Source organism: Danio rerio, chromosome 18, assembly GCF_049306965.1.
Source record: "Danio rerio strain Tuebingen ecotype United States chromosome 18, GRCz12tu, whole genome shotgun sequence".
NCBI lineage: Eukaryota > Metazoa > Chordata > Actinopteri > Cypriniformes > Danionidae > Danio > Danio rerio.
Window position 1 is genome coordinate 49,922,414 of NC_133193.1, and position 15,612 is coordinate 49,938,025.

Below are 15,612 nucleotides of genomic sequence, written 5' to 3' on the forward strand. Positions count from 1 at the left end.
CAATAACACACAGTATGATATCATCAAGATATTTTGCCCCTGATAATGATAGCTCACACACGATACGATAGGATATCACACGATATGATATTATAACAATATTTTGCCCCGATAAAGATAGCTCATACTTGATTCGATAGGATAACACACAACACGATATTATCATAATATTTTGCCCCCTGATAATAATAGCTCACCTACCATATGATACAATAGGATAACACACGATTCAATATTATTGCGATATTTTGCGCCCGATAATGATAGCTCACACACGATATGATATGATAACGCACAATATGATATAATCACAATATTTTGCCCTCCATTAATATTAGATCACACACAATACAGTACAATAACACACAGTATGATATCAAGATATTTTGCCCCTGATATTAATAGCTCACACACGATACGATAGGATAACACTCAACATGATCATCATATCATCATGATTTATAACATCATGATATTTTGCCCCCAATAATTATAGCTCACATACGATATGATACAATATGATAACACACGATACGATATTACCATGATATTTTGCCAACAATGATGATTACACACTATACCATACGATAACACACAATACAATATTATCACAATATTTTGTCCCCAATAATGATATGAGATGATGTTTGCTATAAACAGATTCATTCATTTTTTTGTCGGATTAGTCCCTTTATTAATCTGGGGTCGCCACAGCGGAATGAACCGCCAACTTATCCAGCAAGTTTTTACGCAGCGGATGCACTTCCAGCCGCAACCCATCTCTGGGAAACAGACACACACAACGGACAATATCCTTCGAACCAGCGACCCAGCAACCTTCTTGTTGTGAGGCGACAGCACTACCTACTGCACCACTGCCTCGCCCCGCTATAAACAGATGTTTCAATATAATGTTGACATTTACTTTCTTTGTGAATGTATGTTTTGAGTTTTGACTGCAAATGTCGCATCTATAAAGCTGGAATTGCTCACATATATCAATACTTGGTGCCATGGTATCACAGCCGGAATTATAATGAAAAATCACCGTATCGATATTTTGTCCAACCCCTAATCTGAATGTTTTTACTATTACATTAAAAGGCCTTTCATGTGCAAGTAAAAGTATAAAGTGTCTATCAGATGACAGAAATCACGCTGCAGATTGTGTACAATTGAATTACATTAAAGTTGATTATTCATTAAACAATCGTTAAAAGTCTTTAAAAGACAGGCTTTATTGGGTTTACAGAGGCAGAGGTAGATATCTCCTGAGCTCTGAGCTCTTCCGGGACATTACGGTGACTGTGAGTAATAGTCAGCGGTGAACAATCTTCACCACAGAGAGAAAGAGTCTGACTTCAGCTCTAACAAATGACCCAATTGAAGACCACAAAGACTTCCAAATCCCTCAAAGACAGGAACATAAATCTAGCAGAGAGAAGAGGGGGATACACACACACACACACACACACACACACACACACACACACACACACACAGCTACTGTATCTTTATGGAGACACTTATAGACATAAGCTGTATACAATAAATACAATAAATCCAACTATCTCATAGCAATTTTCATTCAATTTCCTTTGGCTTAGTCCCTTATTTATCAGGGGTTGCCACAGCAGAAAGAACCGCCAACTATTCCGGCATATGTTTTATGCAGCGGATTATCTTTTAGCTGCATCCCAGTACTGGGAAACACCCATACACTATGTCCAATTTAGTTAATCCAAATTCCCTAAAGTGCAGGGGTCACCAAACTTGTTCCTGGAGGGCCGGTGTCCTGCAGATTTTAGCTCCAACCCTAATCAAACACACCTGGACAAGCTAATCAAGGTCTCACTAGGTATACTTGAAACATCCAGGCAGGTGTGTTGAGGCAAGTTGGAGCTAAATCCTGCAGGGACACCGGCCCTCCAGGACCGAGATTGATGATCCCTGCTATAGTGCATGTCTTTGGACTGTGGGGGAAACCAGAGCACCAGAAGAAAACCCACACCAACTCGAGGAGAACATGCAAACTCACACAGATATGCCAACTGACCCAGCCGAGGCGACAGCAAGTTGGTCGACAGTCGTTCGACAGCAAGCTAATGGGCTAAGTATTTATGTTGTTGCGCCCTTTGGTCAATCTGTGCGAGAAGAGAACATGCAAATGGCACAAGTGAGAGAAATCAATAAGCGGAAACATTGGCCTCTGGTGGATTTGCGAAATCTAAAAACTGCAAGCACACGTAACTCCAAGTATGTATTTCCCAGTCTCCAGAAATGTAGATGGGGGTATGTATCCTCAATGAGCCTGGGATGGTGAATTCCCACTCGGTCTTGAACCAAACCCGAGTATTATTGTCCTCCTTAAACCGACAGCCCACACTTACACTCTCACACTTATTTCTCACACTCACATTTTATTTCTCTATTTCGGACCATTCTCTGTAAATGCTACAGATGGTTGTGTGTGAAAATCTCAGTAGATCAGCAGTTTCTGAAATACTCAGACCAGTATTTGCCACGTGCAAAGTCCCTTAAATCCCCTTTCTTCCCTATTCTGATGCTCGGTTTGAACTGCAGCAGATCGTCTTGATCATGTCTACATGCCTATATGCATTGATTTGCTGCCAAGCGATTGGCTGATAAGATATTTGCATTAACGAGCAGTTGTGCAGGTGTACCAACTAATGTGGCCAGTCAGTGTATAATCTACACCAGTGGTCCCCAACCTTTTTCTAACTGCGGACCGGTCAACGCTTGACAATTTTACTGCGGACCAGGCGTGTTGTAATAATAATAATAATAATAATAATAATAATAATAATAATAATAATAATAATAATAATAATAATAAACGTGTGTACTCATATGGAACTTTATCAGCAAATTGCTACAACATTACAATGCTATTATAACATTAGGAACTTTATTAACACATTGCTCCAACAATATAACATATTATAACATCAAAAACTGTCCGTAACGCTAAATCAATAGGAGCCCTGAGCTTGTTTCTTTGCAACAAGATGGTCCCATCTGGGGGTATTGGCATACAAAAGCCCCTTTCACACATACAGACCTTTCCCAAAAATTACCGGCAATTTTCTGGAAAGGTTGTATGTGTGAACAGGGCCTTTTTAAAAATACTGGTAAATTCGTTCTGGATATTTTCCGAAAAGAGAAGTTGTCACATTACCGGTAATTTGCACACACACATATCATGCAAGTCCAATATGCTTCTTTCACGTGCCGTCCCCACAAATCCAGTTTCCACAATTCTTTTGTGGTCCGGTACTTAATCGGTCCGGGGAACACTGCTCTACACAACATCCCATTCAACATATTGGTGCTTCAGAAGTGCCTTATTAGACATAGCTCACCCAAAAGTGAAGTTGATGAGTACAATCAACCAACAGAATATTTTTCAGAATAATTATTTACTTTTTTTGGGAAATTACGAGGTCATTTTTATTTTTGGGTGAACTATACCATTTGTTTATATACAGTGAACTTTTCCAATAGATCGACACTATTACTTGGTCAGAAATGACAAGGTCAGCGACATGTAAATAACAATGTGAGACATAAGAGAGCTGTCCTTTGCAAAGAGCCTAACGCTCAGTAAATTCTTCTATTGACACGAGACAATGAGGTAAATCCGCAGTTTTACACAGCGCTCTTTGCTGAGGGATGTATAGGCTTTTCTGAATCCACAGGCAGCCAATGGCAAGAAACAAAAGAGAAGGGCCGTGCCTCTGGCCACTGGTTAAAGCGATATGTGTGGCGGTGGTCAGACAACAATCTTGACCACTCAGAACAGAGCAACACATCTGCACACAAGATTTGTGCAAATCATTGTGCAGATAGGTAACGACAGCAAACCTAGAGTACACCGAGATGCCTTTTCAAGAGAACATTATATAAAAATAAAAGTCCACAATTAGATTATTATTATTTGTATAACGGCACAATTCTGAATGTCATGACTGATGTTGTTTTGTACAGCTTAAAGCATCACAGACCAGACATTATGAAGTGCTTTCATGATCATTTTGTAAGAAAATAAGCGTAAGCAAAGGTTTCTTTTATTTACAGTTTTCAAAGTCTGGAAAACAAGGGATTTTTAAATTTACCCACTTGGAAAAACATCCTTAAAATATGTGTCCTCCCTGCCTTAATAATACAATAAAATAACAAATGTAATTAAATTTCAAGTTTCTGTCTTGAACTTTCTTTCTTTCTTTCTTTCTTTCTTTCTTTCTTTCTTTCTTTCTTTCTTTCTTTCTTTCTTAAAAAACATACAAAAAATTGAATTAAATATGACGTTTCTGCCTTTATTTTTTTGCAGGTTTGAATTTATATCTAACAATTTTAATATTTTTTTATTTTATAACCATTTGAACAACTTTGACTTTGTATATTCGAAATTCTGACAAAAAACTGAATATGTACACTCAAGATATTTGCAAAATATAAAATTGCAATTCTGGCTGGATTATTTCTTTTATATTTTTACATTTAATTTTAATAATGTAAATAAATATGTAAATAAATAAATATACTCTATATTATAAATAAATATATTTATATATTAATATTAATATTAATATATATATTACAAATCAATAAAATACATAGTAGGCAAATAAATAAATACATTATAAATAAATTAATTAATTAATTTACTAATTAATTAATTAATGTACTAATTAATAAATAAATTAATTAAATAATTTAATGTATTATAAATTTATTTATTTATTTTATTTATTTATTTATAATATATAATATATTTACTTATTTGCCTATTTATTTATTTTATTGATTTGTAAAACATAATATGTTTATTTATTTATTTGTTTTATTTATAATATATATTATAATATATTTATTTATATATAACATATAGTCTATTCATTTATTTATATATTTATTTACATTATTAAAATTAAATAAAAAAAATATAAAAGAAATAATACAGACAGAATTGCAGATTTATATTTTGCAAATATCTTGAGTTAATTAATTAATAAATACATACATACATACATACATACATACATACATACATACATACATACATACATACATACATACATACATACATACATACATACATACATACATACATACATACATACATACATACATACATATATATATATATATATATATATATATATATATATATATATGTGATAAAATACGGGGACCTTTCCTTAGATGTATATGTTAATATGTTTTTTTTTTCTCCTTCCTCTTTACATGTCATACTATTTTGTTTCTTATTCCATTAGTCTGGCTGAATTTATTTATTTATTTATTTATTATTTTTTTATATATATTTTTTGATGCTGCTGTATAATTGCTGTATTGTTTTCTAGTGTTTTGGTGCATGTTCTAGTGGGTATCAGGTAATAACACTGAGATTATTTTGTTAACATATATACATGATGTATACATTTTTAAACATATATACATGATATACACTATTGAGTGTTATGTTTTCAAAAAAAACATCTATAAATAAAGTTAAAAAAATAAACAAACAAATAAACAAAAGAATAAAAACCAAAAAAATTAACCCATTTTTTGTAAAAAAGCATTAAAGGCGCACATTAAAGAGCTGCTGGAGCTAGTAAACGTCTCAAAAACCTCAGTTTTAAGTTTACTCTGAGTCTCAGGTATGCTCTTTAAGTCTTCAAACGTTTTGTGAGGTACATTTTGATGCATCTTTATATTTGACAAACACACAAGAAAGAGTCATGCAGCATCTCTCAACAGAAGCTGAGGCAGAAAAACTTTCAGAAGCATTTTCATACACAACCATATTTGTTACGCATGAAAAATATATCTGTCAAATATGTGCACCAAACAAACCATGAGCACAATATATTCAAACCCTTCTAATGAAAAGACAAACACATCTGCTGAGAGACTCAAGATCTGATCTGTGTCTGGCCTTCACTTACCTGTACAGCGCCCCCACAGCAGGTCAGGCTTTGGGCCTGTGATATTTCTTATTTAGAGATCAGACTCAAAATCGGAGAAAGTGTAACGGCTGAAGCCCCAGACAGGCGGCTCTGAGCACCGCAGCACAGCTCTCTGTTTGTTCGCAGGCTGTTTGTCCAATAAAAAAGCCAAACAATGACATTCCGTAGCTTGCAACTGTATTCAGGGCTCAACTTCACAAAAGTACAGCGGAGCTCTGAGAAATCTCACCTCCAACAAAACAGCCGGCACACTGATATGCAGATCAAGATCACTACATCTAACACACACACACACACACACACACACACACGCACACACGCACACGCACGCACACACACACACACACACACACACACACACACACACACACACGTGTCCACACATGCCTACGTGTGCACACATAAGCACACACATACGCGCACACGCATTCACACACACAAACACGCATACAAACAATGTACACAATAATGCAATATTAAAATAATACACACATTCACGTGCGTGCCCGCACACACACACACACAACCACACACACACACAAACACAAACGTGCACACATGACCACACATGCGCTAGCACACACACATGCCCACACACACATACGCGCCCATACAAACTCACACACTGGAATACACACATATGCACACACACTAGCGCACATATACGCGCACACGCACGCACACATGAACACTTACACAAATAATATGCAATAATACAATAATGAAACAATACACATATGCGCACACACACACACACACAAACACATATATGAGCACGCACTCTCATGTGCACAAATGCACACACACACACACAAACGTGCACACACGACCACACATGCGCACACACATGCCCACATGCATGCACAGACATACGCGCACATACAAATAAACTCACACACTCAAATAAACACATGCGCACACACACTAGCGCACCTATACGCGCACACGCACACATAAACACAAACACAAACACAAACACAAATAATATGCAATAAAACAATAATAAAACAATACACATATGCACACACACACACACGTATGCATACAATAAGCACGCACTCACACGTGCACAAATGCACACACACACACACACACACACACACACACACACAAACGTGCACACACGACCACACATGAGCACAGACATGCCCACATGCACACACTCCAACACATGCGCACTCACAATAGCGCACCTATACACGCACACGCACGCACACAAATAATTTGCAATAAAACAATAATAAAACAATACGCATATGCGCACACACACATGTGCACACACACGTGCACACACACAGACACACGTACACACACACATACATGAGCACGCAGTCAAACGTGCACAAATGCGCACACACACACACACACACACACAAACGTGCACACACGGCCACACATGCGCACACACATGCCCACATGCATGCACACACATACAAACAGACTCAAACACTCAAATAAACACATGCGCACACACACTAGCACACCTATACTCGCACACGCACGCACACAAATAATTTGCAATAATACAATAATAAAACAATACGCATATGCGCACACACATGTGCACACACTCACATACTGTACACACACACAAACAGCACACACACACACACACACACACACACACACAGCACACACACATACACATGTGGTCTTGTCTTTTACCTGCACTTGTCTGGCCCGCTGTCAGCCCTGAGGAAACATCAACAGAGAGTGAGATGGTCAGTTCAAGAGGCATGTTTACACTCTTCACAGCTTTTGACAATTCTTTGCACCAAACTGTAGAGCACTTGTTACCAGTGCGCTGCAATCATGTGGATGAACATTAGAACAGGATGGTTCATGAAAAAATAAAAATAAAAGAACGTCCTCTCGTCACGGTCCGGTATGCACATTTAGTGTTTGGTTCACATATTTCTATTTATTTTTTGTTTGGTCACACTTTATTTTGATGGTACGTTTGTTCAACTTAAGTTACACTAAATCTACATGCCAACTAAAAAGGCAAACACCTGTCTATATAAGGTCCCAGGGTTGACAGTGCATGTCAAAGCACAAACCAAGCATGAAGACAAAGCCACTATCTGTAGACCTTAGAGACAGGATTGTCTTGCGGCACATGGCAGGGGAAGGTTACAGAAACATTTCTGGTACTCTGACAGTTCCAATGAGCACAGTAACCTCCATCATCCGTAAGTGGAAGATGTGTGGAACCAGCAGGCCATTCAAGCTGAGTGATTGGAGGAGAAGGGACTTAGTCGGAGAGGTGATCAATAACCTGATGGTCACTCTGTCTGAGCTCCAGCGTTCTTCTGTGTGGAGAGGAGAACCTTACAGAAGCACAACCATCTGTGCAGCAATCCACCAATCAGGCCTGTATGGTAGAGAGGTCAAACAGAAGCCGCTCACGGCCTGGAATTTGCCAAAAGGCACCTGTTGGACAAAATTCTCTGGTCTGAGACTAAGATTGAACTCTTTGGAGTGAATGCCAGGCGTTACGTTTGGAGAAAACCAGGCAGCGCTCATCACCAGGCTAATAGCATCCCTACAGTGAAGCATGGTGGTGGCAGCATCATGCTGTGGGGATGTTTTTCAGCAGCAGGAACTGGAAGACTAGTCAGGATAGAGGGAAAGATGAATGCAGCAATGCACAGAGACATCCTCAATGAAAACCTGCTTCAGAGTGCTCCTGACCTCAGACTGGGGCGACGGTTCATCTTCCAGCAGGACAATGACTCAAAGCACACCACCAAAATATCAATGGAGTGGCTTCACAACAACAACTCAGTGAATGTCCTTGAGTGGCCCAGCCAGAGCCTAGACCTAAATCATATTGAGCATCAATATGTATTGAGCAAAGGCTGTGAATACTGATGCACATGTGATTTTACAGCTTTTTATTTTTAATAAATTTGAAACAATTTAAAAAACTCTTTGTTCACATTGTCATTATGGGGTATCATGTGTAGAATTTTGAGGAAATAAATTAATTGAATCCATTTTGGTATAAGGCTGTAACATAGAAAACTCTGAAAAAAGTGAAGTGCTTTCAATACTTTCCAGATGCACTGTATGTAGACTGTTAGGTTGGGGTTAGGGTTAGTGTAAGTTGACATATACTTGCAAAGTTTCTTATAGTCAGTTAAATATCTGTTAAAGGAGCAGTATCAACAGATGTTAAGCAGACAGTCTACTAATACTCAAATAGACCATCAAAATAAAGCGTGACCTTTTTTTTGTTTTGCTTTTCAAAAAAGTGACTGCTATTGTCATATATAATAGTTTAAAATTCCAAAATTCCCTTACATTTCCAGGTTTTCTATGAACCCTGAAGGTATTTTTGACCGTGTACAGAGTTCACACAGACTCACCTGTCCTCTCGGATGAAGGGAGTCAGGAAGCGGCTGGAATCGTCATCATGGCTGCTCTGCTGGCTGCTCTGCTGGCTACTCTGCTGACTGCTGGAAAACAAATACATCCATACCTGTCAATCAAGCTGCAATGGCATTGCATCTAACTACTGTACACTAGTCTTCAAATGCTTGATGTTGGTAGGAATTTTAAGATGAGTTTGACAGTTTTTTTATGCTTACTAAGTTGAATTATGCATTATGACAAAGTAAATACAAGACAAATTAGTACAATTTTGAAATATTACTGCAATTCGCAATAAGTGCTTCGCATATTAATGTTAAATGCAATGTATTTCTGTATAGTCAAAGGGGAATTTTCAGCATCATCACATTATGAGAAATCTTTGTAATATGCTTTAATTTGCTGCTAAAGAAACATCTTTTATTGCTATCACTGATGGAATCTGGTCATAGGAGAAAAAAAAATACTATAGTAATTTATAGTAAATAGTGTTTTTGGAACCACTTTTAAAGTGTATTATACCATAATATTTTAAAGCAGTTTGTTATTGTAAGCTGTAGCATACTGTAGTCTTAAAAATTTGTGGGTGGCACGGTGGCTCAGTGGTTAGCACAGTCGCCTCACAGCAAGAAGGTCGCTGGTTCGAGTCCCGGCTGGGTCAGTTGGCATTTCTGTGTGGAGTTTGCATGTTCTCCCCCAGTGTTGGTGTGGGTTTCCTCTGGGTGCTCTGGAGGTTCAAAGACATGTGCTATAGGTGAATTGAATAAACTATAACAAAACTATTCAAAATATATAAACTATACAAAAATTGGCTGTAGTGTTTGTCTGTGAATGAGTGTGTATGGGTGTTTCCTAGTACTGGGTTGCAGCTGGAAGGGCATCCGCTGTGTAAAACATAAGCTGGATAAGTTGGCGGTTCATTTCACTGTGGCGACCCCTGATGAATAAAGGGACTAAACCGAAGGAAAATTAATGAATGACTTAAATATGTACTATAGTAAACTGTGGAGTATTGTAGTATAATACATCCTGTATTTTTAGCAAACTAAAGTACAGTATATATGATTCAAAAACACTACAGTATGTACTATCAATTGCATTAGTGTTGTTTTATTGTTTCTGTGACATAAAGAACAGCATTTATTTGAAGCTGATTTTTTGTGAAACATTAATCTTTCACTTTTGATCAATTTAATGCATCCTTGCTAAATAAAGTGTTCATCTATTCTCTCTTGTCCCCATGATGTCATGAAAAACATGCCCCTATTTCGCCACAAGAGGGTGCTGTGACACTCAGAGACACACAAGAGTTCAGAAGTCACAGGAATAAATTTAAATCTAAAATAAATAGGTATAAAACAACTCAAATAACATCATGGAGACTTTAAGAAGTGCAGTGTTTTTTTTTTTAACTAATTATTTTATAAATATATTTAAATATATGTTATATTTCTTTACAGCTTACAGTGACATTTAAAGGCTTAACTAGGTTAATTAGGTTAACTAGGCAGGTTAGGGTAATTAGGCAATTTATTGTACAATGATGGTTTGTTCAGTAAACTATAGAAAACAAACATAGCTTAAAGGGGCTGATAATATTGACCTTAAATTGGTATTTAAAAATTTAAAAGCTGCTTTTATTCTAGCCGAAATAAAACAAATAAGACTTTCTCCAGAAGAAAAAAACATTATCAGACATACCGTGAAAATTTCCTTGTTCTGTTAAACATCATTTGGGAAATATTTAAAAAAGAAAAAACAAAATTCAAAGGGGGGTAAATAAACCTGACTTCAACTGTGTGTGCATATATATATATATATATATATATATATATATATATATATATATATATATATATATATATATATATACACACATATACATACACACATTTTTTTTTACTGCTTCTTAAAACTTTTTATTTAAAATGAGCTGAATCAACACAATTCTTAAGGTTTTCTTGTGACAACTTGACTGTTTTATATTCAATCCACTAAAATTGGTAAAAACATTTAAGTTAACCTACGAAATTTGTGTTGGGTTGACATGAAGGAATGTTGTGCGAACACAGCATTTTTTTTTTTACAGTTTACGTGTTTCTTTATTTAACCAGGTAAAAAAAAACATAAAAAAAACATTGAGATCTAGATTTTATTTACAAGGGTGTTCAATTATTAAATGTATTATCTGTTTTTTTTTCTTATTTTGTCAAATATTTCATATTTTCTTATTTACTTTCTTATTTTTTATTTAGTATATATTCATTTGATGATGTTAATATATTACAAATCTTATACATACAGTTCAAGTCAGATTTATTAGCCCCTTTTGAATTGTTTTCTTTTTAAAATATTTCCCAAATGAAGTTTAACAGAGCAAGGAAGTTTTCATAGTATGTCTGATATTTTTTTATTTGTTTTATTTCAGCTAGAATAAAAGAAGTTCTTTAATTTTTGACGCACCATTTTAGGGTAAAAATTATTAGCCCCGTTAAGGTACATATTTTCCGATAGTCTAAAAAACAAACCATCATCATACAATGACTTGCCTAATTACCCTAACCTGCCTAGTTCACCTAATTAACCTAGTTAAGTCTTTAAATGTCACTTTAAGCTGTATAGAAGTGTCCTAAAAATATCCAGTCAAATATTATTTACTGTCATCATGGCAAAGATAAAATAAATCAGTTATTAGAAATGAGTTATTAAAACTATTATGATTAGAAATGAGTTTAAAAAAAAAACCTTCTCTCTGTTAAACAGAAATTGGGGAAAAATTATCCAGGGACTAATAATTCAGGGGGTTTAATAATTCTGACTTCAACTGTATTTAAAATGCTTTGACAATACTGTATTAAATGTTATGCCAATAAAGCACAATACAATTACTTCAACTACAAGGTTGACCTGGCCAAGAGGTCTGCAGCACATGACATGGAAAAAAACAAACAAACAATTAAAAGAATTCAACACTGCTTAAATGTTGTATCGTTGATCTTTGCACTTCATAATTTCCTCTATTTTATACTGTCTGCTTACAGTTTTTAAATTGTATATATTTGTTGTACAGTAACTATGAGTTTTATGAAAGGTGCTTTAAATCAAATGTATTATTATTATTTATTCTCCTTCGGCTTACTCCCTTATTTAACAGGGGTCGCCACAGCGGAATGAACCGAAAACTATTCCAGCATATGTTTTAAGCAGCGGATGCTCAATTTAGTTTATCCAATTTACCTATACCGCATGTGTTTGAACTGTGGGGGAAACCCACGCCAAGATGCAAACTCCACACAGAAACGCCAACTGACCCAGCCGGGACTCGAACCGGCGACCTTCTTGCTGTAATGCGACAGTGCTAACAAATGATCCACCGTGCCGCCCTTCAATAAAATGTATTATTAGATTATCTTGATATGATTTTCTATTCTAGGTCAGCATGCAGGATCTCCTCAAGCCAGCAGCTCCAGCGATTGATTGCTGACATGTGCAGGTATTTGCCTGTGGTGTCTACGGTTCTGCACACCCACAGGAAAGATCCGATCTGCAATTCAAACTACACCCAGGCAAATTTGTCGTTTATGGTCAGCGTTTGACCCGTGTGGGCTAATCTTGTTTGTTTGCAGTGAGTGTGAGTTTATGAGCCCGGGGGTCTGGGCTTTTCTCAGCACGGGCTCTTCCAGATAAACTGTCCTGCTCCGTGGAGTGGATTGAGGCTCCTGAATCATTCATGACACTCGGCTGTCTGACGCTTTGTGTGTTTTAACTGCTGCTGAAACCAAACTCCACTGCTCTCAGGCCAAAGACACACACTGACTTCAGACTAGTTCATTCAGCTGGAGGAACACATTCAGTTTGTTTGAAAGGTTAAGTATTATACAGGCGCATCATTCTCATTAGACAATAGTCCCTTGCACACATACAGACCTTTCCGGAAAATTGCCGGCAAAGGTTGTATGTGTGAACAGGTCCTTTTTGAAAATACCAGTAAATTCGTTCTGGCTATTTTCCGGAAAGAGAAGTCGTAAAATTACCGGCAATTTGCCGGAATGCTGCGCTGTGTGAATGCAGAAGGAAGATTGCCGTATTAAGCGCGTGCACGTCTAGAACGTGCTGACATGAGACGTCTGCTTTAGCCAATCACAACAGTCAGACGCATGAAACAGCCTGTGAGCGCCTGCACACGCACATATTATGAACATCTCGACATGCGAAAGTGATCCTGCGAAAGTTGTTCACAATATTGATCATCCACAGAGTCTGTAATTTAGTCAAATGTTTACAAATACAAGCGCAGCCGTTTAAAGCTCATTTGTGGTGAATGATGTCAGAATTTACCGGTATTTTGGAATGGATGTGTGAATGCTCTTTTCCGGAAAATTTCCGTAACGTCCTCGCCTGTGTGAACAGCGCTTTTTTCAATATACCGGTAAAGTCGTTCCGGAAATTTTCCAGATATTTACCGGTATCACTGTGTGAAAGGGGCTAATGTTTACAGGAGGGCTTCTCTCTCAGGGCTTCTCCTTATCAACGTCCATTTCATTTTTTCAAGAGCACTAATTGTAAGAGATTAAAAATGTGGATTTACTACTTTAACAAATGTAATCATATTCATTGTTTAATGTCTTTTTGGCGATGGTCCGAAATGAAAAATGGTTTGGTGTGATTGTCAAATAGGAAAGATTTCCCTTCATTATTATATAAATATGCAAGCCCTGCTGAAAAATCCAGCTTAAACCAGCCTAGGCTGGTTGGCTGGTTTTAGCTGGTTGACCAGCCTGGTTTTAGAGGGGTTTTGGCCATTTCCAGGCTGGTTTCCAGCCATTTCCAGCCTGGTCTTAGCTGATCAGGCTGGAAAATTACCAGCCAAATCCAGCTAAAACCAGCTTGACCAGCCTGGTTTAAGCTGGATAAAGCTGGTTTTGGCTGGACTCCCAGCTTGGCTAGGCTGGTCAAGCTGGTTTTAGCTGGTCATCTCCCAGCCTGACCAGCTAAGACCAGGCTGGAAATGGCTGGAAACCAGCCTGGAAGTGGCCAAAACCCCTCTAAAACCAGCCTGGTCGACCAGCTAAAACCAGCCAACCTGCCTAGGCTGGTTTAAGCTGGATTTTTCAGCAGGGAGCTGATGCTTAGTGATGTTTAATTTGCATCTTGAGGCTAGGTTTATTTAATTACTTTAAATTAATTCAGGAACACTTCAGTTTGTCACAACTCATGGTATTAACATACCATTAACTTACCTTACTTAATTACTAATTAGCTATTTATTAATAGTAAGGTAGACGCTGGGTTTAGATTTTGAGTAGGATTATGAATGCATAATGTAAAGTGAAGTGGACGCTGACAACAGAAGTGCGGATACAAACGTCTGTTTATTAAACAGGTCACACAGACAACAGTTAACACAGGGCCAAACGGGTATATTTAGATAATCCAGACTCGTAAACAAATAACGGACGAGTGGTCAGAAGGCAGGCAGCAGACATGAATAAACAGTGAAACAAACAAAGCGAGAGTCAAAATCGGCAAGGCAAGGCAAGGCAAACCCGTAATGTTCACAATACAGTATAACTAGACTCAGCACTGATGTGTGCGTGTGTGCTGTATTTAAAGTCCTAATCAGTCTTTGTCAATCCTCCGGCTGTGTGTTTACAATCAGTCAGGATCAGGAACTGGTGTGAGTGCATGTGGTGCATGACTGGACTGAACTTGTAGTACATATACCAGCGGTATACATACATATATAGATACATATACAACAGTTCTGTCTGGTTCTCAAATCTGATTGGCTGGTAGCCGTGATATATTTAAGTAATATCAGCACCCGTATGCCTCTTTACCCTTTGTGTATTACTCCGCCCACATACAACTAGCAAAAAGCAGACACTACAGATCTACAGTTTACAAGATGCTTGCTCAGCTGTTTAACTGTCAGCTTATGATTTGAATCCAAGGTGGAAGAAAGTAGTTCCTCATACAAAAGGTTTTTGAGACTCTCCATGTTTGATTTTGTTTTTATATACACAATTATGCTGTCAAACTGTTGTATAAACTCAGCCTGTGGCCTCGTGCCAACGTACGCCTCCCACCAGTGCCGATGTACAGTCATATCGCACTGCTACTCGTGTGATATTGCTCATATATATATATATATATATATATATATATATATATATATATATATATATATATATATATATATATATATATATATCTTTTTCAAATATTTCCCAAATGATGT

At 37.1% G+C, this 15,612-nt stretch overlaps 1 protein-coding gene across 26 annotated transcripts in view; it reads right to left on the bottom strand.

The window, feature by feature from the left end:
• gramd1bb (GRAM domain containing 1Bb) overlaps positions 1–15,612 on the bottom strand; it is a 242,619-nt gene that overhangs the window by 85,880 nt on the left and 141,127 nt on the right. For 25 of the 26 annotated variants that reach the window (XM_073929687.1, XM_073929691.1, XM_073929690.1 and 22 more), the window contains 2 exons: positions 9,368–9,457; positions 7,662–7,688 (listed from right to left, as the gene is read on the bottom strand). In XM_073929687.1, coding sequence (XP_073785788.1) covers positions 7,662–7,688; positions 9,368–9,457 — 117 coding nt within the window. The remainder of the gene's footprint in view (positions 1–7,661; positions 7,689–9,367; positions 9,458–15,612) is intronic. The other variant, XM_073929717.1, reaches the window with a different exon arrangement.